Here is a 25,575-nt window from a genome sequence, read left to right on the forward strand (position 1 = left end):
TTGCCAACTTTTTACAGTACTAGCTCATTTTAGTGCTGCTCTCTCAGGGGTAATCAGTGGTCTCATCAGGAAAAAAAAAGAAGAAGAAGCTGTGGACGATCCTCTATGCCTTCAGGAAAACATCACTGAAACATTTGGGTATGTTTAGACTTACCACCAGATCAATAAGCAGTAGGCTTAATGCAAATTTACAGTAAATGGAGACCACTTTGTTTACTGGAAAGAACTCTGAACAGAGAACTAGGAGTCCCAGTTCTGCCACTGATTAACTGTGTAACCCTAGATATGTCTTTAATTTAACCTCTGTTTTCTTGTCTAGGAAATACAGGGGAGATGATTCTACAATTTAACTTGCAGGGATGCTGTGAACGGGAAAGTGACTGTGCAGATGGAGTAGTTTGAAGTCTTCAGGAGAAAGGTGGTGCTCTATCAGTGTAAGGTAGTACAATCCAAACTTGTTACAGACTCAATTTTGAGGTGGAAAGTAGTAAAGTTCTGAAGTTCCAGTGAGTGTTACAATATTTCATTTGTTCATATTGTATGTTAGATTGGAGAAATAAAAAATATTTTTGGAATGTATGTGTGTACTTCTCTCTCTCTCTGTGTGTGTGTGTGTGTGTGTGTGTGTGTGTGTGTATGTAAGAGAGAGAGAGACAGAGAGAGAGAGATAGAGAGAGAGAGAGAGAGAAGAGAGAGAGAGAGAGAGAGAGAGAGAGAGAGAGACAGAGAGACAGAGAAACAGAGAGAGACAGAGAGAAGGGGGGAAGAGAATGGGAGCAAAAAAAGAAAGGGGAGGGAAAATAGAGAAACAGGAGAAATAGACACAGAGAGACACACACAGAGACACAGAGAAAGACAAAGACAAAGAGAGAGACACAGAGAAAGGAAGGGACAGAAGGAGGGACCCAGAGACAGAGAAAGAGAGAAAAGAGACAGTGACAGAGAGTGAGACAAACAGAAACACAGAGACACATAGAGATAGAAACAGACAGAAACACACATCCAGAAACAGAGACAGAGACTTTACAGTAAGCAGATGCTACTAAATAGAACATTTGGATATTGAGTTGTTTGCTACATAACAACAGCCAGGTAATAGATAGGTAGAGGTAAAGGATAGTTTTGTTTGATTGTCATAAAGAAAACCTATGTTGAAGCAGTTCCCATGATTTCCCTAATCTGAAAATAACAATCCCCTCTCTACTGGCTTTTTATTGCTGCTAAGTTTATATGTTTTTTTTTTTCCGTAGTCAACACAGAGATGATAATTCTCTATGGAGAACTGTTGTGAAAGATATATTTGTTAACCTTCCCACCAAGAACATCTAAATTGTCTAGGATGGTTGACTTCTCTTTTTTAAAAGCTATATTTATATGGGGCAAAATCAATTTGTATTAAAAAAATCTTTTCTAGATAATTTGCAATTTTAATTTAGCTTTTGTGCATTATACTAGAATAAGAGGGTATTGAATAAACTTAAATATTCAGTATTAATTTTCAATGACTTGCTATTTTAATAAACTCATTGTATGGTATCTTGTTTAGTCTACAGAATGGAAATGAAATCACAATACAGTAATTTATTAGCGGATGAAATAATGGAACCAGAAGCTCAAGGAGGTAAATAATGCTTCTCTTTCATCCTATTTCTTTTTAAAAATTCAATTCTATTTTGTTTTCAGTTCCAAATTCTCTTCCTTTTATTTTCTCCTCCCTCAATCATTGAGAAGGCAAGAAAAACAAAACCTTTTACAAATATATTTCATTATAATTCTTTATCAGTGCTAAAAAGAGAATAATTGGAAGTACATAAATTTTATCTTTAGAATATTTACTCTTTTCCCTGATGATAAAAAGAAGAAGCATTTATTAAGTACCAGCCAGTGTCTGTCAGTCATGGCTGACATGCGGAGGGAGGAAGGAGATAGGAGATAGAAGGGGATAAGCATTTGTATAGCACCTACTATGTACCAAATGCTTTACAAATATTATCTCATTAAAGCCTCAAAATATTTCTGAGAGGTAGGCATTGTTATTATACCTATCTCATAGCTGAAGGAACTAAAGCCTCAACTTAAAAGATTTGCTTTGTATCATTACAGCTACTAGGTTATATGAGGCCAGATTTGAACTTGGGTATTCCAGAGTTTAGGCCCAATAGCCTATCTACTGAGCCACCAAGCTGCCTTTAGGTAATGCTCAATAAGCATTTTATTAAGTGTTTGTGCTAAGTATTAGAATGTATTATGCTAGGTGTTGGGGATCCAAAATGCAAAGAATAAGACAAGCATTATTCTCAAATACAAGTACATATATAAATATGTATATAGAACATATACATATGTTTTTATATATAAACATATATACATATATACATGAGTATAAACATATGTTTATATGTAGACATATAAGTGGACATATATATAAACATATTTTTGTATGTATACATATCTATATATTCACATTAAATATAAAGAGAATAAATACAAATAAATATGAAGAAGTTAGGGAAAAGGCACTATCAGTTGGGGAATCAGGGAAGTATATAGAAGACAGTGCTTGAACTGTATCTTAAGGGAAGATGGGCAATCTATTAGACTAAAATGAGGCAGGAGTGCTTTTAAAAAATATTAATTAATTAATTTGTTTATAAAGCATATGCATGGGTAATTTATCCAACATTGACCCTTGCAAAACCTTTTGTTCCAATTTTTTTCTCCTCCACCCACTCCCCTAGCTGGCAGGTAATCCAATACATATTAACTATGTTGAAATACATGTTAAATCCAATATATGTATATACAGTTATCTTGCTGCACAAGAAAAATCAGATCAAGAAGGAAGAAAAAGAAAAACTGAGAAAGAAAACAAAATGCAAGCAAATAATAACAGAGAAAATGAGAATGCTATGTTGTGATCCACATTCAGTTCCCATGGTTCTCTCTCTGGGTGTAGATGGCTTTCTTCATCACTGCACAAGTGGAATTGGTTTGCATCCTCTCATTGTTGAAGAGAGCCACATCCATCAGAATTGATTGTCATATAGTCTTCTTGCTGCCGTGTATAATGATCCAGGATGCTTTGAAAGCATGGGAGAAGGCCAGTGCAAAGTCAGGGAGAAAAGAGTTGGAATGCTGTTTGTAAGGAACAAAGAAAAGATAGTTTGGCTCTATCACAGAGTTCCAAACCTAGGAGACTAGAAGAACTATGAGTCTTTGACAGAAATTAGGAAAGTTTGGAAAAGAGGTAGAAAGAAAGAAATGAATTTTCTTGGACGTGAGTTTGAGGTGTCTCCAGGGCATCCAATTTCAAATATCCAATAAAAGCAGCTGGTGGTAAGAGACTGAAGCTGGGGGGAGAGGGAGATAGGGAGAAACTAGGGCTGGATTTATAGGTCTATGAGTCATCTTCATAAAGCTAAGTAAATCTCTGGGAGATGATAGATGAGGTCTCCAAGAGAGATTATATAGAGATAAGATAAGGAGGCCCAGGGCAGAACCTTAGGAAACCTCCACAATTAGGGAATATGATGCGGGATGATATGATGGTAACAAAACAAAAGCTCCTAAGATGAAAGAGCTATATACTTAGGAAAAGAACAAAGGAAGAATAGTACTATGAAAACTCAGGTAAGAGAGAGTATCTAATAGAAGGTGATCAAATAGCAACAGAGAGATCAAGAAAAATGAGATTGAGAAGAGACCATAAGATTTGGCAATTAAGAGATAATTGCTAACTTTAGAGAGAACAGTCTCAGTTGAGTTGGAAGCCAGAATGCAAAGGTTCTTTTAACATAATATTATAGTCTGGCATTACTGTAATTATTTTTAGATTTAATGCTTATTTAATGTCCATTACTATGGTAGTAATGACCTTGATATCATACTGATATAATATATACTTGAAATACAAACTGTAAAAAATAATAAATATAAACATATTATATTAAATGTTTATGACTCAAATATTTTAAATAATTGAAAGTCTTTCTGGACTGCAGCCCTAAACAATAGGTTCGTAATTATAAATTACAAGACCAAGTTAAGGTTTAAAAAAATATTGGGGCTTATCATGTAAAAATGAATATATGTTAAAAATGTCAGCATGAAAATAAATTTACAATTTAAAATTAATTCATTTGGTAAAAAAAAAAAAGACACATAGGGTCTCTCCTCCTCACCAGATCAGTCGAATCTCAAAAAGTAAGGGACAAATAAGAAGTAATGAAGTGTTAATATGTGAAACTAAATGTGAAAGTGGGTCAATGTCCTATTATCTCTGTATGAAATGAGAAAGAGTTTACCTGGTTAAATTGGGAGGGCAACTTGGAATTGAAGAAAAAAGAAAATGTGAAGATTTCCTATGCTTACAATGGATTCTTTGTGTCCGTGTGGGAAAGAAAAGTAGGTTTTTGGTGGGGGCAGAGTATTTTACTATCCATTTTAGTAATTACCTTTTCTTTGTTCTAATTGTATCTGCTGGTTGACTATTAATGATAAGCTCACTATTGTGGGGCTCATGAGCTAGTTTTAGGAGTACAGACATACTTTTGAAACCATGGTTAGTGATTATCCCCTGGGAACTGATCCCACCAGTAAGAATGGGAATGGGAAGGAGTAGCCTTAGAAATATAGTAAGCAGTTTCACAAACTTGATTCAAAGACTCTGGATTAAAAATAGTAGTTCATATTCTACTTCAGATACATATTTCATGTGTAAAATTGAATAAGTTACATAACCTCCATGAACCTCTGTTTCCTCATTTGTAAAAAAATTACAAAAAATTTATAAAATGTAAAATGAGGGAGGTGGACTAGATGGCCTGAGGTCCTTTTCAGTTCTAGGTCTGGACTCTTATGATCTTATGATTTGCTTTCTAAAAGCAGTGAGAATTTTAATTTTGAATTCTGTTCCCTGTGCTATCTTTGGAATTGATCCTATGTTTGGTGAAGATGTCAACTGCTACTGCATGGAAAAACATAATATTGCTGTATTCACACAATCATCAACATCTTGAGATTAAAAAAGATAACTACACAACCACTGATGAAATAGTGTTGCAATTGACATGAGTGTACAGAGCAATCACAGCAGCCATTTCTCCCTGTCATTATTGGGGATGAGCAGTTCTTTTTCTCATACATTGTATGTAATACTTCTAGGACCTGAAACTGTTTATTTCCTTCTTTGGCCTATCTTTCATATTTGATGCATCTGCCTTAGTCAGGAGGTCTCCTCTAATCATCCTCTAACCAGGGCATCTGGTTAAAAGTTGAATATTGACATGCCTGGGTTATTTGAATGTGATTTGGGGTGCCCTGTGGGAAACTTCCAACAAGTTCAGGAAATTTCCCACTTGATTAGCTTGGATTATCCCAAATATCGGTAGATATCTTTATATCATTAAATTATAAAAATCATTTTCCTAGTCATTAGAGGTAGCTTGTGAAAACTGTGTCCACTGTGTCCACAGCACTTTGGAAACTTACAAAAGAAATATAAAAACAATCTTAGTTTGGGGCAGGGAATTAGTATGAATAAATAGTTTTTTTAAAAATGCTCATTATATATGTATATATCAAATATGTAAATAAGTATCATACCAAGAAAGTTTAACTTTTTTAAAAAATAAATTTATTTTTCAATGAACAAAAAAATCAATTCTCTCCCTCCCTATCCTTCTGAACTACTGAAAAAAAAAGAAAATATGCATAGTCAACAAATTCCTATACTATTCAAATGTAAGTATTACGTGTATATATATGTGTGTGTGTATGTGTGTATTTGTGTATGTATCTCTGTTTGCATCCATCATATTTTTATCTGGATGGGTAACAGTTTTAATTATGAGCCCTTTTTTGGAATCATGGTTAATCATTGTGTTGATTAGAGCTCTTAAGTCTTTCAAAGTTATTTGTCTTTACCATATTGCTGTTAATGTATAAATTGCTCTCCTCATTTCATTTTGCATCAGTTCATGCAAATCTTCCCAGTTTTCTCTGAAATTGTCTTCTTTATAATTTCTTCTACAACCATAATGCATTATTTAACCATTCTCTGATTAATGGGCATCCATCATAATTTCAGTTAGAGTGATTGCAATTAGGTGAAGTTAGTATGGAAAGACTTCTACTTAGAGGAACATGAAGTACTTTTAAGTTGTTTTAAGCGTGTTGACTTTTCCTGCCCGAGTTCTGTTACACTCAATATCTTATTCTTGGACAGGGATCAGCAATCTCTTTAGCACTATGTGCTACCAGGACTCAGGTTTCATTCTCATTTAAAGCCATGCAAGAGCCATGTAACCTTACAAAATACTGCTGTTTCTTCACATATTAGAGATTGTCCTATACTGGAAGTTGTGCAATTTATTTTTAAAAATTACAATGAATAAAATCTATTTTATTTCTTTTATACCACACACTAAAACTTGTTTAGCAAGTATGCATAGTTTATGCTATGAATTTTCTGACCTCTTATTTTCTGGCACCACAATTTGTCCATGTTCCTTGCTGTGTTAATCTTCATTCATGACCTCTTCAAATCCTACATGCCCACTACATCCTTGCGAACATTTAGTAGTAATCGATGTAGCACATCTGATACACAAGAATGTGATAAAGTTACCTATGTTCTCTTTCTTAATAGACCATCAGTGCATCTCATATATACTCCTCATGGGTAATCTGGTAAATTTCAATATTCCCTTGCTTTTGAATAACTATAGCTAATTTAGAGATAGGATTCAGAATATATTTCTTCTCAGGGGCATCACAGAAAGAGGAATAAACTATAAAGAGACCAATTGGTAAGGTTTCAAGAAGCTCTTGGTTATGTTGATTTGTAAACATTTTTGATATTGGAATAGTTTAAGGGTCCACCTGGAATTTATAGAAGGAAAAGAAAATTAACTTGAATAACTTTCAATTTAATTGGATTCATTTAATTTCAACAAGCATTTATTAATGCTTGTTTAATGTAAGAGGCCATGTAATCCATGGGCAAATGGATAGAGATAGTCTTGTAGTAAAGAAAATCTTGGTTCAAGGCCTGCCTTTTATATTACTGACAGCATGTCTCTGGGCAAGTCACTTAATCTCTCAAGATTTAAGGTAACTTTACAAGACTATAATTTACAGAGCATTTTCTGATCTGCATTTGTAGAGGGAGTTTCCTCATTAGTCTTTCCTCACACTAATAAACTCACAATTTTCCCTTGCTCCATCTTCCTTCTTACTGCATCTTTCCCCAGATTCCCTCCCTACCCTTTCTAATGTGTTAGTCACTCAGCTAAGTGTTGGTGACATAAAGTCAAAAACAAAATAAAATTTTACTGATATAGAAGGAATAGTTCACTTTTAAGAGATGCTAAGATAAATTCTGTGAGTCAAGGCCAAAGTCTCCCATTTCATTCAGGGTCATCTCCTGTCGTCTTGATCTATTCTTGCTACTGGACCCAGATGACTCTGGAGAAGAAAGTGAGGCAGGTGACCTTGCACAGCCCCCTCTCTCTTAAATTCAATTCACTTGCATGTCATGGCATCACCTCCCTGAGGTCATGGTTCTCTTCAAAAATGAAGGACAAAGAACAAGCCCGGTCTATAAAGCTGGCCTGGAATTGATCAACTGGAATAATCCCTTCCCTTCCCTTTTTTCCCTCCCTTCTCTCCCTTCCCTCCTTTCCTTCTCTTCTTTCCCTTTCTTTCTTTTCCTTCCTCCTTCCCTCCCTTTCTTCCCTTCCTCCCTACCTGCCCGTTCTTTCTTTTCTTCCCTTCCCTCTTTTCTTTCCCTTCCCTCTTTCCCCCCCTTCCCACCTTCCCTTCCTTCCCTCCTTCCCATCCCTCTTTCCCTCCTCTCCTTCCCTCCTTTCCTCTCTCCCTTTATCTCTCTATCCTTCCTTCCTTTCCTCTCTCTATCCACATAGGATACCATACTCTTACCTACACATACTCTTAAAAGCTATTTTTTTTCTCTTATGAACTTCCGAACCCTCCCAAGATATCTTGGGATTTACTGGATAGATTTCTTTCTTAAGGACTAGACCTTAAACCAAAATCAATCTGATTCTCATTGGCCACTAATAAGTCCTAGGCCAATCCCCACTTGGTCATTGTTTTAGTCCTGATTGATTCAGATTGAATGTAAATAGTCATTTCGGCTGTGGCCAGAAACCTGGAGGATCTCCCCTCTCCCAGATTCATTCATTTATTTATTTAGATTTTTTTTTGGACTAGGCTGAAGAGGAGATTATTGCTATCTAACTTCAATCACTGATAGGTTGCAGTCTCAATGCAGACTGAGACCTGTTGAAGACCTTAGATTAAAAAGTCCAAGGTCTCCCATTTCATCCAGGATTGTCTCCAGTTATCCTGCTGTATATCTGGCCACTCTACCTAGGTGGCTCTGGAGGGGAAAGTGAGGCAGGTGACCTTACCTAGTCTTCCCTTACTTCAATCCAATTCACTTGCATGTCATGGCATAACCTCCCTGATGTCATGGTTGACGAACAATAAACAAACAATAAGTACATACACTTAATGAATGAATTTATTAATTTAAAATACATTGAAAATTAACAGATCCTTTTCCTTGGAGGGAGCTATTTACTTTAAAAGTTTTTGCAATGTGAGGTTCTCAGATACAATATAATGTAAATTATAGCAATGTGAATTAAAATTTTTTAAAAAATATGTTATCTGAAAAAATTAACTGTCTAATTTAGTTGATACTCAGGTTTTAATTATCTCTTCCTTTCTATTTTGGCAGTTGGGTGGTATAATGGGATCAGGAAGATTCATCTTCATGAGTTCAAATCTGGCCTTGGACACTGTGTCACTCTGGGCAAGTCACTTAACACTGTTTGCATCAGTTTTCTTATCTGTTAAATGAGTTGGAGAACAAAATGGCAAACCACTGCAATATCTTTCCCAAGAAAATTCCAAATGGGATTGCAAAGATTAAAACATGACTGAACAACATCTTTCTATTTTCTTTGACATTTATGGCCTTTCAATATTAGATGTAACATTACCTTCTATAAGCTTGTAAAGGATAATATTATTTGGTCAGTCAATCATTCGGTCAAGAATTTATTAAGCACTTATTCCCTGCCAAGCATGGTGCTTTAGGCTTTGTTAAATTAGAACAGCAACTACTAAGTAGTTCACAAAACTGAACAGAACTAAAGACAGATAATATTTGTGGAATGATTTCAGGAATTGTCTGGGAAAGTAGGGCCTGAGACTTTGACATTATTAAGGAATTTAGAGTTTTATCTTTCAGGTTGGCCTGTGATCTTAAATACTGACTTTTTTAAATCTCCAGGGCTTTGCAAGAGGCACATGACATTCATCCTCAAATAGATGTCCCCATTGAATGACAGCTTCTTTCATCACTTAGAGGGGTTTCACTTTGAATTTTGCACAGATCCAGATTTCCCTGAGAGTCTCCAAATAGAAGGTTGAATTCACTTGTGATGGCCTTTCAAGACTTGTTTAAATGTATATCAGACAGAGAATTGAGGTGAAGTACTGAGGCATTTCTGTGAACTAAGTCTTTCTCTAAGTCCATGTTTTTGTTGGCCTACAATAGAAATAAAAGCAATAGACAGGCCCCCATACACCAAGACTTGCTGAAACCAAACAAAGGAAGTGAGTTCACTATACAACACTCTTTAATTTTCCACTCAAGAAAATCATCTTCATAATGTGGTAAAACCTACTAATTTTCACTTCATGTACAAATCCCTTTTAATTCTCAGGAAAACAGGAGCACCTGGTAGTCTTTCCTCACCTCTTGGAAAAGATTTAATAGCAGAAAGCTGGCATAATATCTCAAGTTTCTAAGACTTCATTACATTAATAAAATGTGCTATCACAAATAATTAAAATGTATTAGCTAAAGAAATCCATGAAATACATATTGTAAGGTAGTGATCTTGGTTATATTTTTGTTCCTTATCTGCTCTTCCAGAACACCTATGTTAGTGACGGTTATATTTTTTGAGATGATAAAATGATAATTCAGATTCTTAGCAGCATCTTTTGCTTAGATGTTAGAAATCAGAATAATTCTAGGTTGAAGGACAGTGAAGGCAATGTGACACAGCAGAAGTAACAGATTCAGTGTGGAAGCTGGATTTGCAATCCCAATTTCCTTATTTCTAGAGGCTTAACCAACAGATAACAAAAGGAGAGTCTAGACACAATTTTTTCCAAAAAATTAGAGTAGAATCCCATTTATTTAATGCCATTCATTTTCAAGTGAAAATTTGTGTCTGAGTTAAAAGCAAAAGAAAAAACTAATTCATGAAAGTCATTTGTCTTGCTACAATGCCAAATAATTGATCATTCAAATTTTAGGGTATCTACTTTTCATACTGCTTTGGGAGGATAAAGTTCAACTTTCCATTTGTAGATTATTTTTTTTAATCTTGAATTTTTAGAAATTCCCAGTCCTTAGAATTTTGTGATTTTGGCTTCAATTGAGACAAAAGGATATGAACCCAAATACTGCTCTTTATAAGAAATAAAAGCAAGGAACCTTAAAAATCTCAGTGTGACAGAATAAAGGAAAAATAAAGGCTTAAAACTTTTATTCAGAAAAGAAAAAAGAGCTTTGTCATTTTCTAATCCCATAAGTGATTCCAAGACACATTGTAGTAAAGAACTAAAGACCAATCTACTTTGGTCTCATGCTGTTAATAGGCTAATTATTTTTACAAGGATGGCTTTTTATGGGATAGCTATAGTATTCATGATAGCATTTAAATGCAAAAAGGAACATGAATATGAACCATTGTCAATTAAGTTTGATTCAACCTACTTCTATAGCTTATGAATTCTAAATATTATAATGTTTTCCCATAACTTGTCCCTCCTTGTTATAAAAGTTATTCTAAATCACTTTATATGGTAAACAGATTTGACCCATTGATAGGTGTATGTCCTGTATCTTGTTTTGGGGAATACAAATATATTGATCCTAACTTATGTGAGCATTATATAGCTTATTAATATATTGCATTTGTGTGGAAATGTCCCCACTCATTTTCCCATTTTTCCCACAGAGGCAAAGGAGCATAATATGGTCATGTTTAAAAAGAAATTATTTGTTATATTTGTTAAAAGAGATTATATTTATTAAAAGAGATTTTTAGGTGAAAAGCAGTGAAAGGTTTTGCCATCAGCTTTGCAGTTACCAGGTTAGCTGCCCTGCTTTATCCAAACTGCATTGACAGAGATGTGAAGATGCTTGGCAAATGTGCAATGACAAACTTTTTATATCAAAGACTTAGAACCTAGTGCTCCACTTGGGATTTAGTGTGCTCTAACTTCTATTAGTCCCTGAAACCTTAGGTGACATGTCAAAGCACTGCTACTATCTAGAAGGAGTGTGCACAGAGCCCCATGAGGACAAGTTCAGATAAAAGTCAAGGAAGCAATTAAAGTTCTCTCTTTTCCCCTAAAGAACTGGAAGAGAAGAAGGTGCCAGAAAAATCTTAGCAAAGACAAGTGGATATGGTAAGATGAAAGCTAAAGGTCAAATAAGGCACATCAGGGATGTTACCTCATGCCTGCCAGAGCTGCTTCCTGAATATGGATACAGCCAGTAGTACGATGGAAAATGTAGGGAAATGTAATGGAAGAGCATTTTGTTATGGAATCATATTCTTTGAGTAACTGCTTCTATGATCTGGTGATAATGGTGGGGTTTCCATGGGAAACTGTTGATTCTCTTGACTTTTGCAACAGTATTGTAGTAGGTTTACAAGAGACTGGATAATTAATCAACGTGGCAGAAAGTGCCCTCTGAAAGTTTTAGCTTTGGGAAAAGTCATACCAAAAATAGCTGCCCATTTTCCCCTACTTTCTACTTTTCTCTGAAACAAGAGATCCATTTTTTTCATATCAGTGCTTTTCTGGGGATATTACATAACTGTAGTCTTGAAATGCCATAATCTATGGAGAATGAAAGTTGCTACCAAAGGGTATGGGAGACATGAATGATGAAAGTGATTCATATTAGGTCTTTTTTATATCTGCAACTTAAAGTCTTAGAGAATTACCTAGTCCTGGAGGAGTTTAATGACTTGACCAGAGTCACAGAACCAATACATATCAGAATTAGCCTTCCAGGTCATCAATCTATCCATCATACCATGCTGCTTCTCCAAATACAGATCCATTCACTCAATGAATGAGTGAAATGAGCATTTTCTTTGCCATTCAGAGGGCATCATGCTACATGTCTCTAGCCTCCAGAAGCTCATTCTAATAGGGGAAGATAACACACATATGGGAGCAGTGATCAAAGAGGAGTTTTTGGTCAGAAAAATCAAAATGAATGGTGTTTTGAAAAATAGGATAATTGATATGGTCATTCTAGAATGGTAGTATTGATTGGACTGTTGCTCTCAAAGCTAAAGATGGAAAGTAGGGGTGGGATGAATTGAAAGAGAAGGGGACTTAGATGACTGGAAGTGGTGTGGTATGGTCTGGGTCTGGACAACATAAGGTGAATGTGCACCCGTTAGAAACTGAAGGTTCCCAAGGTAGAAGCCAAAGCTTAAGTATTATGATGTGAATGTGATTTTTTCAATTGGTAGCTTTTGTTTTTAACAAAACTTTCATTTCTAAATATAACTTTCCACTGATAATATGCAAAGAGCCATTCCTTGTGACAAAAAAGTAAAAAAAAATTATAAAACTAACCAATATATTAATCAAGTCTTACAGATAAGTAACATTATATATCCAGATCATCTCACTTCTGTAATGAAGGGAATCAGGTGAATTTTCTTCTCTCTTCTTTGGTAGAATACTTTTTTGGGGGGGAAAGAGCAAACTTGGTCATTATACTTATACAAGATTAAACTTTGACTTTATGTAATCTTTCTATTTATATTGGTTTAGTTATTGTGTATGTTTTCTTGATTCTTCTCACTGCACATTGCATTAATGTTCATGTGGTTTTCCATGCTTTTTATGTTCTTCATATTCATCTAGAGGATGAATTTTTTCATACCTCAATTTATTTTATCATACCTCAATTAGAATGTATCTGTTTTGTTTCTAATTCTTTGCTACCACCAAAATAGCTGCTATAAATATTTTGGTGTGTATGGGATCTTTCTTCCTATGTTTGACCTTAAACCTAACAGTGGCATCTCTTGATGAGACATTTTAGTTATTTTCTTAACAGAGTTCCAAATTGATTTCTATAATGGTAGATCCTAATTCCACTAATAACATTCTAAATTTGCCTGTCTTTTTTTAGCCCTTGAAATGTTATTTCCATCTTTATAATCCTTGTTAACTGGCTGGATGTAAGGTGAAACCTCATAATTGTTTTGATGTGCATTTCCCTAATTTTCCATGCTTTGGAGTAATCTTTTATATGATTATTAATAGTTTGTATTTTTCCCTTTTAATTTCTTCATCTCCCTTTATCACTTGAGTATATTTTAGATTTCAGGCCCTCACTAAAGATCTGTAAGTTGATGCTGTTAATATTTTCTTTTCTTACTTACTTTTTCAATTTCAGGAAACATTTTTTAATCTTTTGTAATTGCTTCTATTCCTTGTTAGGTTAAGAATTTTCTTTTAGCTATTGTTATGGATGCCTCATATTGTTTTCTTCTGATTTATAAAAATTGTATGGCCTTTAATATTCAGGTTGTATATCCAATATAAACTCATGTGGCATGTAGTCTTAGACATTAGTCTAATCCTAATGGCTTCAAGTATGAAGAATTGTCATATACAAGGGAGATTAGAATTATTCTTTTTGATCCTAGAAGAAAAAACCAGGAGCAATGGGGTAGAAGCATCCAAGAGGCAAATTTAGATGACATTGAGGAAAACAAACAAATGAGCAAATTTCCTATTGGAACTGTCCAAAAGAGAAATGGGCTGCTTTAGGAGTGAGAGAGATTCCCGTCACCCATGGGAAACCTTCAAGTCTAGAGTTGGATCATTCCTTGTACATGATTACTTCTATATGATTTTTTCCTTCTTGTCTTCTAAATTCTGTACTCTATTGTTTTTTTTAAATTTAACACTGAGTCCTGATATATGATCTAATTACATTCCTTGTCTTTTTTTAAAGTTTCTTTTCTCTTTTGTGCCATTTCAGAGTTTCTTGTCAATCCTTTATGATATCAGAGGGGTGTATAGAATTCTTCTATTGGTTCAAGTTTTCTTTCCAGCATGATACTTTAATACTTCTTTGTTGTTTTCTGACTTATGTTTTTAGTTTTTATTCTTTCTTTCTTTTGTCTTTATGAATACCTCTATTGCTTTATCTGCTTGTGAGAGAGGTTTTTACTCAGTTTTCTATCTATAGTTTACAATTCCACTCACCTATCTGTGATTTTTCCTTTGGCTCCTCCTCTTCTACTTAGGGATGCATCAACCCCAGGGACTGGGCATCCTCAGCCTCCTTGAATAGGGTTTGTGAGGACCTGGATAGCATCCCTATCCAAAGTAAATTTTTGAGGAGATTTCTGTCCTAGCTATGGTTCTAGTCCCCTTTCCTTAGGCACAGAAGCTCTTTCTGCATGCATTTTATGTTGCTTGCACTCCATGTCTTCTTTAGGGGGGAGAGGTTTGTGGAAAACAAACAAGACCTAATCATTTCTATTTTTATGCTAGTGTGGTGATCTTGGTCAGTTAGTGGGCACAATGGATAGAGCACTGGTCTTGGGGTCAGAAAGACTCATCTTTATGAGTTCAAATCTAGCCACAAATCTTTATTAGCTGGCTGATGCTGAGCAAGTACCTCCATTTCCTCATTTGAAAAATGAATGGGAGAAGGAAATGACAAACCATTCCAGTATCTCTGTCAAGAAAACCCCAAATGGAATTATGAAGATTTGAACATGACAGAAATAACTCAACAACACTCACAGCAATGGAAAGAAATATTGGATCCCAGGATAGAAGATGTGTTGAAATCCTATAACTCTCTTCCCCATGTAATTCACTGCCCTTTCCCTCTTCCCCTGCAAAGCTCTTCCAAAAGTCCTTCATGCTTCATGAATCCCAAGTTAAGACCTTCTGGGTTACAAGATCTCTAATATTCTTTCCAACTCTAAAGCAATGTTCTTTCTCTCTAAAATGAGTATTATTTTTTCTTCTATCTTCAGTCCCACTATCCAATTGTCCACTGGATATTTTTGCATACATATTCTTTTGAACCTCTAATATACTTTGTCTCTACTAGTCACACAACACAATAAATGATGCCTTGTATTATAAGTATTCATTTTCATAACTGGTTGTTGCTGCTGCAATTTAAGTAGTGAATGAATCTTCATGACTCTATTTCAGGTTTTCTTGGCAGAGATACTGGAGTAGTTTACCATTTCTTTCCCCAGTTCATCTTACAAATGAAGAAAATGAGGCAGAGTTAATTCACTTACCCAGAGTCACATAGCTAGTAAGTGTCTGAGGTCACATTTGAACTCTATCCACCTTCCTATAGGATATAGAATATACATAGCTATCCTATCTCAAAGGAACTATTGGCTTCTTGATGAGTGACCGAATCATATTTGGAAAGGGTTAGATTTGAAGTCAGAGGATCTGGGTTCAAATCCTGTAGCTGTCATCTGTGTGATGTTGGCCAAGTCACTTAAACTCATTGGACCTCAGATTGCTCAGGTATGAAATGTGGAGATTGTATAAGATGACCTTAAAAAATCCCTTCTATTTCTCAAATAATTAATAAGCCTCTTTATAGTTGACTATATGGGAAGGTTGATGGTCCCAAAGAAAATAAGGAGATCATGGCCCCACATGTTAGCTTTGTTGTTCAATAGTGTCAGTCACGTTTGACTCTTTTTGACTCCATTTGGATTTTCTTGCCAAAGATACTGGAGTCGTTCACCATTTCCTTCTCTGGTTCATTTTATAGATGAGGAAACTGAGGTAAACAGTGTTAAGTGACTTGGCCAGGGTCACACATCTAGCAGGTATCTGAGGCCAGATTTGAAATTAAAAAAATGAGTCTTCTTGACCCCAAGCTCTATTTACTGTCACCTATATTATGAACACCCATATGCAATTGTGATTATGACTGGGTCTGGCAAGAGGAGATGTTTTTGGTTAGGGCCCCCTTTTCATGTTTCTCAAAACATATCCTATAGAGAACTAACAATTCTGCCAATTTATAGTGTTTATTTACACCATTTTTATGACTGATTGTGTCACATACAAAAGAAGAAATATACATTATATATGTCCAAATACTGTCTTTATTCATCATTAGTTATCACTTGAGGAAAAATGACCCAATCAAAACTGAATTGTTAATCATTGAGTTTAATATCCATGCCAGGGTGATTTTTCAAATTAAAGTGAGAAATTAGAAGAAATTACTCAGTCATGTCCCTGAGGGGAACAGATTTAACATATCTGATTGAATTCTGCATGATACTCTATAGCATATTCTCATGTGCTTACTTAGAGAAGATGGCAATTTATTCCAGGTGAGTAGATTTCATTCTCAATGAATGTTGAGATTTATTCATTCTAGTACTAGCATACTGTGAGAGTTAAGAAAGTTGAAGGTGATTAATTTTTGGTATGGATAGACAAGATTATACTAGTGATGGGCAGGCTTCTCATTGGAGGGATTCTATCACTTGCATGATCCCTTTTCATAATCCATAATGTTGCATAAGTGAGTTCCAATTTGGGGGTTAATATTTATTGCACCTAAAAGAAAAGAAAAGAAAGTAATATTAGGTAAGATTATCTTCAGTATCTTTCTGTTACTTTACAATTTCCCATTTGATCCCTAAACAGTTTATAAAATTGTAGATGTATTTCCTTTTTATGGAGGAAAAATTATATTTAATATCAATTTGATAAAACTCTCTTTGTCTGTTGTTATTTTACTTTTAGGAGAAAATGGAGAAAATGAAGATAAGCAGGTGGTCTCAGAGATCATGGCAAGATGTTTTTTTCCATCATTGATAACAACTACTTCCTGGGAAGGTTTTCATTTTGCTGGACATGAGATAAAAATTACAGAAGCCACTGATTGCTATGGTGCTGTTGTTTGGCCCTCGGTATTATTTTCAATATTTTAGTCATTTTCAGGAAAGAGTTATGAATATAATATTTTATTTCTTCCCAGTTGCATGTAAAATTTTTTAACATTAAAAAAAACCTTTGAGCTCCTAATTCTCTCCCTTTTTCCCCTCCTGTCTCCCTTTCGTAAGTTAATAAGCAATTTGATATAGGTTTTGTATATATACAAATACATATATGTGTATATATAAAATCATGTGAAACATATTTTCATATTAGTAATGTTATAAAAAAACATTCAGTTTTTTGGTTCAAAAAACTGAAAAATAATATGCTTCAATATGTATGCAGACTCTATTATTTAGTAGAATATCTGGTAGAAGATATGGTTACCATGATTCTCTGCATCATTTTAGTAACAGAAACAATACTAAAGAACAGATATTTCACAATTGGGAAATTGCTTTTATCAATCCCATTTCTGGTTTTGCAAGATTATTGGCTTTGAGTTGAAGATCTGGCAAAAATCACTGTTTAGATATTTACTTTTTCATGACTCCAGGTGTTGGTAGAAAATTAAAACTCCTCCTTTCATACTAAAGTAGTTATGTTTATGTCAAGTAACTAAAATTAAATTCATTTCCAGCCTTGATACTAACAGTCTTTTAAAAAGACATCGTACCTTCAAGATAATGATCTTGGGGACAGTCACTAATCTTTCTCCTTATGAAAATTCACCAACAATAATTCCTTACTCTCATCCTAAGGAGCCCTGTTTGTAAAAGTTATTATTTTTTCTCTCTCCCTCTCTCTCCACACCCCTACCTTTGAGACCTGATTGAACCTAAATGACTGAACTTCAGGCTTTTAGAATATTCCATGTTTTTGTTTATAGTTTTCCTTAAGGTGATTGGTTGATTTCATTGGAATATTTTTCTTTTCTGTTGACATTCTTCTGAAGTGTTGCATATATGCTTGGGTAGAGAGAACATGCAAAGTATATTTTCTAGGTCAATAAAAGGAGAAATTTCATTTTCAGTTATGATTTGCTAGCACAATATTTCCTTTTTTTCACTCCCTCACAGGCTCTCGTTCTCTGTCACTTTCTGGAAACAAATTCAAAGCAGTATAATCTGACTGACAAAAATGTAATTGAAATTGGAGCTGGGACAGGACTAGTCTCAATAGTAGCAAGTTTACTTGGTAAGTTTGGTACTTTTGATTGGCTGGAGTTAGGGGCTCTAAAGGAAAATAATATCAGTGGCTATCATTATCTGATGAAATATATTGGACACCTATTTTTAGCTTTTCAATAGGCTTCATCAGGAAGATCTACCAACTTAAAAGTTAATTAATGGTTCCTTCAGAATATTTTGTGAAGGTACAGTTATATGCCATCTCATACTAAGTCACAGAAATCGTAAACCAACAGTGAGTGGGCAGCACCCCCTAAAAATCTGACAAGAAGAAGGATGGGAAAGGCATAATTTATATCTGTTAACAATTCTAAAATGATGACTGGTCGCCAAGTTCTCATGCCTTCCACATAGCTACACATTCCTTTTGGGAGACTGAATTCCTTCTCCTTTCTGAAGGAACACCTATTTCAATAGCCACACAGAATGGTTGAGAAATGGGCATTTTCTTCTTAAAATTTGCTTCTATTTCTAGGTATTTGTGCCTGGAATTATTTCTTTTGTTCATTTTCATTCTACCTTTACCAGTACTCTTTTCTATTGATTCTTCTTTCTTTTTTTTTTTTTTTTAACTCTTACTGTGTATGATATAGACAAGCCTGTCTATTTCAATTTTTCTCTTAAAAAATTAATTTTGGTTATCTTAAGTCAGTCTTATTCTTTAATGCATAGGTGCTGTCTTGATTTTGGTGATCTTTTAAGTACACATCTGGTACTATCAGACCTCAAGAGAGCCCCAGATCTTAACAATTTGGACCTTTCCATAAATGACATTCTAAAAGTCACAATCAACACCAAAGAATGTAGTATATACTAAAATTTTTTGCACAAAGCTGAATCTCTACTTGACATAGGTAGAAATAATTGAAATACCTAATATTTATATATTGCATTAAGGTTTACAAAATGCTTTACATATATTTTCTCTTTTAATTCATACAATTTTGTGAAGTAGCTGCTATTATAATCTCAATTTTACAGATGAGGAAACTTCAGCTGAGAAAAATAAGGTGACTTGCCAAAGGTTATGCAGCTAGTAAGTGAAAATAATTCAACTCAGGTCTTCCACCATTCTGTCCACTCTCCCAGCCTAATGTTTGATTTATGCCCATAAATTACTAACTTTTGGGATAGGTGTTATAAATTGAATGTCTACTTTTTTTTGTGACAAAATTGGTAATTAAAAACAAGATGTGGATCCCCTATATATGCTGGTTTGAACTCATTTTGGTAAGATTTGGTAGTCTTTGCTTAAATAGATAATTGGCAAAGAATCTGCTTCCTGTGACTGCTGGTTTCCAAGGAAGAGGAACTGCCATTTATTTTTTATAGGAGGATTCTTTTCCCTAACTAAGAGTAGGCACATAAGAAAAGAAGATAGTTAAATGGTATTTATTTTTTAGTATGTCTTTAGTGATATGGAAGTCTTTTGAATTGTCAAATAGCTACTCGGATATTTATTTCATGCATGGGCTTTCATTTCAGTGTATGTTTTTGGAGTAGTTGATCCCTTGGAAAGTAATAGCTATTGGATCAATGTGGTCCCTCTGAATGTTTGTGGGTATGATTTTTTTTTTTTTACCATTTTACCCCATGCTGAAAGGGTAATTTTCACTTTTGTTCCTTTGTGTTAAATAGGTGCTCGAGTGATTGCTACAGACCTGCCCAATTTACTTGGAAACCTTCAATATAATGTTTCCCGAAACACCAAAATGAAATGCAAACATCAGCCTAAAGTGAAAGAGTTATCTTGGGGGATAGATTTAGAGAAAAATTTCCCCAGGTCTTCAAACCATTTTGACTATATCCTAGCCACAGATGTTGTATATTCTCATCCCTTCCTGGATGAGCTCCTTACCACCTTTGACCATCTGTGTAAAGACACCACCATTATCCTCTGGGTAATGAAATTTAGGTTAGATAAGGAGAACAAATTTGTGGATAGGTTTCAGGAATTGTTTGACCTGGAAGAAATTTCTAATTTCCCTAGTTTGAACATCAAATTGTATAAAGCAATGAAGAAAAAAGGTAGGAGAGCCCAGATAAGGATCTGAAAATACTGCCAATGTATATTCAGGTAGAGAAGGGAGGGGAGCAAAATTCATTTTTCATTTGCCTATAATCTGTTCTTCAACTTCATTTCCTTTCATTTGTTTCTAAACACTCTGCGATTTGGCTTCTGACCTCATCACTTAATTGAAATTGTTCTCTGCAAAAATTCCAGTGATCTCTGAATTGCCAAATCAAATGGTTTGTTCTCAATCCTGACTCCTGACTTTTCTGAAGCATTTGCTACCATTGATTATTTTCTCCTGGATGCTTTTTTCTCTACGTTTTTGTGATATTACTCTCTCTCACTTCTGGCTGACCTCATATCTATTTGACAATCTCCTTTTACTTCTTTATCCATATCATGCCTTCACTAATCATGGGTGTTCTCCCAAACTGTCCTGGGTTGCCCTTTTTTTTTTTTTTTTCTATATACCAAGAGGTCTTAATCCAGGGCTCATTAAATTATTTAAAGACGTTTTGAAAACTTTTTAATACAATTGATATCCTTTTTAATCCTATGTATATTCTGTTTCATGCATTTAAAAACATTATTCTGATAAGTGGTCCAAAGGTTTGCCCCTTTTTAAAGGGGTCCAATAATATGGAAAAAGAAAAGTTTAAGAATTTCTGCTCTTTCACTTTGGGATTTCAATTCAATAAGCATATCTTTTCAGATGATTTCTGGCTTCCAGAAGGACACACACAGCTCCTTCCAGATTTCCTTAGCTTCCTTAAACACACAATTTGAAGTTTTCCTTCTTTAGGAGGTCTTTCCAGTCCCACCCTACTCCTATTCTAGTTACTCATAGCCTTACCTTTTGAACTGCCTTCATCTACTCTGTTAGATGTCTTGCGTGTGCCTAATTATTTACATGTGGTATCCCTCATTACAATGGAAGCTAATTTGAGAGTAGATGTTATGAGGAGGGAAGTCTTTCATGGTATCTCCATTGCTGATCACAGTGCCTGGCACACAAAAATCATTTGTTTTTACTGATTACTTTTCTAATAGTATTTTTTCCACTTTTCTATAAAGATAATAGCATCCATTTTTATAATATTTTGAGTTCCAAATTTTTCTCCATCCTTTCCTCCCATCCACTTTTTCTAAAATGGTAAGAAATTTGATATGAGTTGTATATGTGCAATCATGTAAAACATTTCCTGTTAATCTCAGTTGTGAAAGAAGAAACAGACCAAAAGGAAAAAAAAAACATAAAAATAAAGTAAGTGAAACAAATAAGTTTCAGTTTGCATCCAAAGTCTGTGAGTTCTTTATTTGAATGTGGATATCCTTTTTCATCATGAGTCCTTTGTAATTGTCTTAAATCATTGTGTTGCTGAAAAGAGCTAAGTCATTCATAGTTGATCATCAAATAATATTGCTGATACTATGCACAATGTTTTCCTGGTTCTGTTCATGTCATTTTGCATCAATTCATACATGTCTTTCCTGATTTTTCTGAAATCTTCCTGCTCATCCTTTTTTATTGCACAATAGCATTTTCTTGTATTCATATATCACAATTCATTCAGCCACTCCCCAAATGATGGGTATCCCCTTGATTTCCAATTTTTATCACCACAAAAAAAATCTGTTATAAATATTTTTGGACACGTAAGTCCTTTTACCTTTTTTTATGATATCTTGGGATACAGACCTAGTAGTAGATCAACGGACATGTACAGTTTGGTTGCTCTTTGGGCATAGTTCACAATTGTTCTCCAGAATGATTGGATTAGTTCATAACACCAACAGTGCATTAGTATCTAAATTTCCCTACTTCCTCTCCAATATTTATAATTTTTCTTTTTTGCCATATTAACCAACCTGATAGGTGTGAGGTGGGTACCTCATAATTGATTTAATTTGTATCAAGAGTGATTTAGAGCACTTCTTCATATGACCGTAGATAGCTTTGATTTCTTTATCTAACAACTATCTGTTCATATCCTTTGACCATTAATCAATTGAGGGATTTTTTTCTAAATGGACCTTATGAACATATAGTAGATCATGGTAATGCCACAAAGCAACCTGATGTTAAAACCTGAATTGAAATATCAAACTTGAATAATGTTACAGAACCCGTCAAGGAAGTGACAATTTTGTGAAGTTTGTTGCTATTGATGACTCTTTTCAAATGGTATAGATCTGAAGCAAATAACACTATATTCAAATATCTCTCCCTAAAGAATGAATAGTGTTTTACTATCTATATGAATATAATCAACTGTGATTATATGCCTATTATTTTAAAGCCATATTTATTGCAGGCTATTCCGTAGAAGTACAAAATATTCAGCTTTCATTTTAGTAAGGATAATAAGTGCTGGGAAGATATATTGTCCTTACCCAAATATCCATGCATTATTGGAGTTAACATTATGAATTATCATTTAACTAGATAGAGGTTCTAAGTGAAGTCTGTAAGGGAGATAGCTCAAAGAGGCAATGAACTCTTTAACGTTCAGATCCAAAAACTATGCCTAGAACTGCCTCCTTGGGAGAAGCCATCTCCTAAGGTATATAACTCTTTGTTTTAAATCTATACCATTTTAAAAGATAAATATTGAAGGGAAGGGAAATCCAGTGCATGTTTTTGAAAACTCATACTGGGTTTGTTTCTCTATTAGATGAAATTTCCTATTACTCTACTGAATCAGCTGAGGAAGTCTTTGGATTACAGGGTAGGCATTTTTCTATAATGTCTGGAATGGGTCAAGTCTGTAGAATTGACATTATAAACAAGGGGATTCCTATAAGTCTTTTGTTAAATAAAGCTAGAAACCAAATTCAAAGAAAAAAATTTTATATTATTTAGGGTTGCTGTATGTTAAATACAATTATTCTTTTGTGTCATCACAAATACAGAAATAAATATTTTAAAGGATAGTTTAAAGATATAGGGCAGCTAGATGGAATAGTGTATAGAGTGTTGGGTCTGAAGTCAAGAAACCTCCTCTTCCTGAGTTCAAATCTGTCCTCACACATTATTAGCTGTGTGACCCTGGACAAATCATTTAACCCCGATTTATCTCAGTTTCCTTATTTGTAAAATGAACCAAAAAAGGAAATCTTTGCTAAGAAAATCACAGATTTGTCATGAAGAGTTAGACATGATTAAAAATGACCAGACAACAACAAAAACAACAGGAGCAGCAGCAGCAGCAAGATGAAGCTTAAAGATATAGATGGAAAGATATAGGACTCTAATTCTAATCTCAAATGACAAGATGTATTTGGTTGAATGTATTTAAAGCTTTTCTATTGAGCAAAGTCACATATGTTTTAAATTCGGTGTGAACATGTACTTGTGCCTTAAAGATTAGATTAAAGCATAAGGCAGTTAAGGGCAAAATACAAATAGAATCAAAAAAATGAGAATTTTGTGCTTAGTAACAATTAAAATGTAACAGGTGGTTACTATTGTTGCAAGGTCTCTTTAGCTCTTCCCTTTCTTTGTTAATGCCATAATTGCTAATCGATACTTTAGCTTCCCCCATTGTAAGTGTTGTATCATCAGCCCACCAATGAGAATGATGGAGGAATATTATGAGATATCCTCAGATCTAATGTCATGATGTGATGTTATGATCTAAAGCAAAGCTTCTTAAACTCCACAGGACATTATATAACTGAATGTGGAGATCACAAATTATGATTTATCATCAGCAAAAGTTTGATTTGTATACTTATTTTATATACTTATATATACCTGAGGTTGTGTAAAAAAGTTTAAAAAGTCCTGATCTACAGAATACTTCTGGCTAATTAAATAGAGAAATTGGGAAATAGAAGAGATTTCTTCTTCCACCACCACCTTCTGCCAGTATAGAACTTTTTCTCACTTGGTTGCAGTTAGGAGGAATTAAGATCTTATCTTAGATTCAGAGAGTATCTTTTTTGATTCAGTTCTGTGTCCTCTGAGGAGAAAGATGGATCTCTGTTTACTTTAATGGGGGTTAGACTCAGAAACCAATATCTGCTGGCAGTTTTCAGTGTGGATGGGTATTGAGCCACTTTCAAGTTTCTACTATAGATAGACATTACATTTGTTTTAAAAAGGCTGATATGAGGCTCAACTTTTATAGATAGACCAGGTAATCTAGCACCTTTTCTTCATAATAATAATTATGTACCTTGAATTTGTTCTATAGAGTTTATTACTGATAGATTTATATGTTGTTGAGCTAAAGATTCCTCTCACTGTTCATAATGCATGTTTTATGCATTTCAATTTAGATTGGAGTGCTTATTAGGTTGATTTCCTTTATAGTCTATATTCTGATAATTCCTATTAAACACATCTCTGTAGCAAAACTATGCAGTTATTTTAGGGGTTCAGCTTTGATAGTATGCTAAAAAATAGAAGGCCAAAGCCAAAAGATCCTGAGTCCTAGCACCCTAATAGATTTAGGGGTTCAGCAACCTTATCAGCTAATTAAAATTTGGAGTTGTCTCAAGATTTGTTTTCAGGTTCAATAACAATGCCTTTTTTCTATAGTAGTTTATTGCAGGAATCTTTTTTTTTTTTACATGGTGTAGTAGAAAATAAATTGCTGAAAGAATCTGGCTTCAAATCTGCTCTTCTGCTTACTAAAGCAAAGAATAAAAAAAGTTCCTTTTTTTCCAAAAAGAAAGAATACAATTGGATGACCTTGTAACAGTGACACAGATATAATGTTTTTCAAGGTCTTTGAAAAATCAGTTAGCTCTCATTTCTATTCCGAGGCCAAGTCACTGCTCGTGAATCAAAAGGAAAATTAAATTTAAGTTAGGTTGCCATTACTTCAAAAAAGTATGATAGCTTATCTTTATTAATCCATTTCCACCCAATGGTTTTGACCACCACAAATTTCAACACTTTCACCCTTTCTACCCTTGGTTATAATTGTACAACACATGCAGAAGTCACTTCTTGAGATCCCTAAAACAGACATCTGTGATGGTGAAAAATTTCTTAGGCAGTTAAGTGGACAACTGAAGAGTGAGCAGTAGAAAGCTGGGGTTTCAACATCACACTCATCACCACAATGAAACTAGGCACTCTGATCTCATACTCCTTAAATTCTAGTTTCCTTTTCAGTATAATAAGAAGGTTGGAATAGATGATCCCCAAGGTCCCTTCAGCACTAAATCTATGCTTCCACCAATGTGTGCTTGAAAGGGCATATTCCTTTTCTTATTTGTGCCTTTTGTTTTTGCATAAGATTCATTTCTAAATATATCCATTTATCTATCTTCTATCCAGGGAATCATACCTAGAAACCAAGATTATAGAAC

The 25,575-nt window shown here is 34.4% G+C and overlaps 1 protein-coding gene across 2 annotated transcripts; it reads left to right on the forward strand.

Annotated features, from left to right (window-relative positions):
• Positions 1-18: 18 nt before the first annotated feature.
• LOC127553432 (protein-lysine methyltransferase METTL21E-like) lies at positions 19-21,544 on the forward strand. 2 transcript variants are annotated; one of them, XM_051984162.1, is made up of 6 exons: positions 19-138; positions 320-506; positions 1,547-1,621; positions 16,912-17,078; positions 18,126-18,243; positions 19,875-21,544. In XM_051984162.1, the coding sequence occupies exons 3-6, from the start codon at positions 1,555-1,557 to the stop codon at positions 20,288-20,290; spliced, it is 768 nt and encodes a 255-aa protein (XP_051840122.1). In that variant the 5' UTR covers positions 19-138; positions 320-506; positions 1,547-1,554; the 3' UTR covers positions 20,291-21,544. The 2 variants fall into 2 exon arrangements, with proteins under 2 accessions (XP_051840122.1, XP_051840120.1); XM_051984160.1 differs by having other exon boundaries at positions 320-439.
• Positions 21,545-25,575: the final 4,031 nt, after the last annotated feature.

This window comes from Antechinus flavipes, chromosome 3, assembly GCF_016432865.1.
Source record: "Antechinus flavipes isolate AdamAnt ecotype Samford, QLD, Australia chromosome 3, AdamAnt_v2, whole genome shotgun sequence".
Classification (NCBI taxonomy): domain Eukaryota; kingdom Metazoa; phylum Chordata; class Mammalia; order Dasyuromorphia; family Dasyuridae; genus Antechinus; species Antechinus flavipes.

Bases quoted from the DNA above. Each gene is read 5' to 3' on its own strand.
- LOC127553432 (XM_051984162.1), top strand. From the start codon at position 1,555: ATGGAAATGAAATCACAATACAGTAATTTATTAGCGGATGAAATAATG. The intron at 17,079-18,125 runs GTATTATTTTCA...ACTCCCTCACAG, and splicing joins GTGCTGTTGTTTGGCCCTCG to GCTCTCGTTCTCTGTCACTT. The intron at 18,244-19,874 runs GTAAGTTTGGTA...TGTGTTAAATAG, and splicing joins AATAGTAGCAAGTTTACTTG to GTGCTCGAGTGATTGCTACA.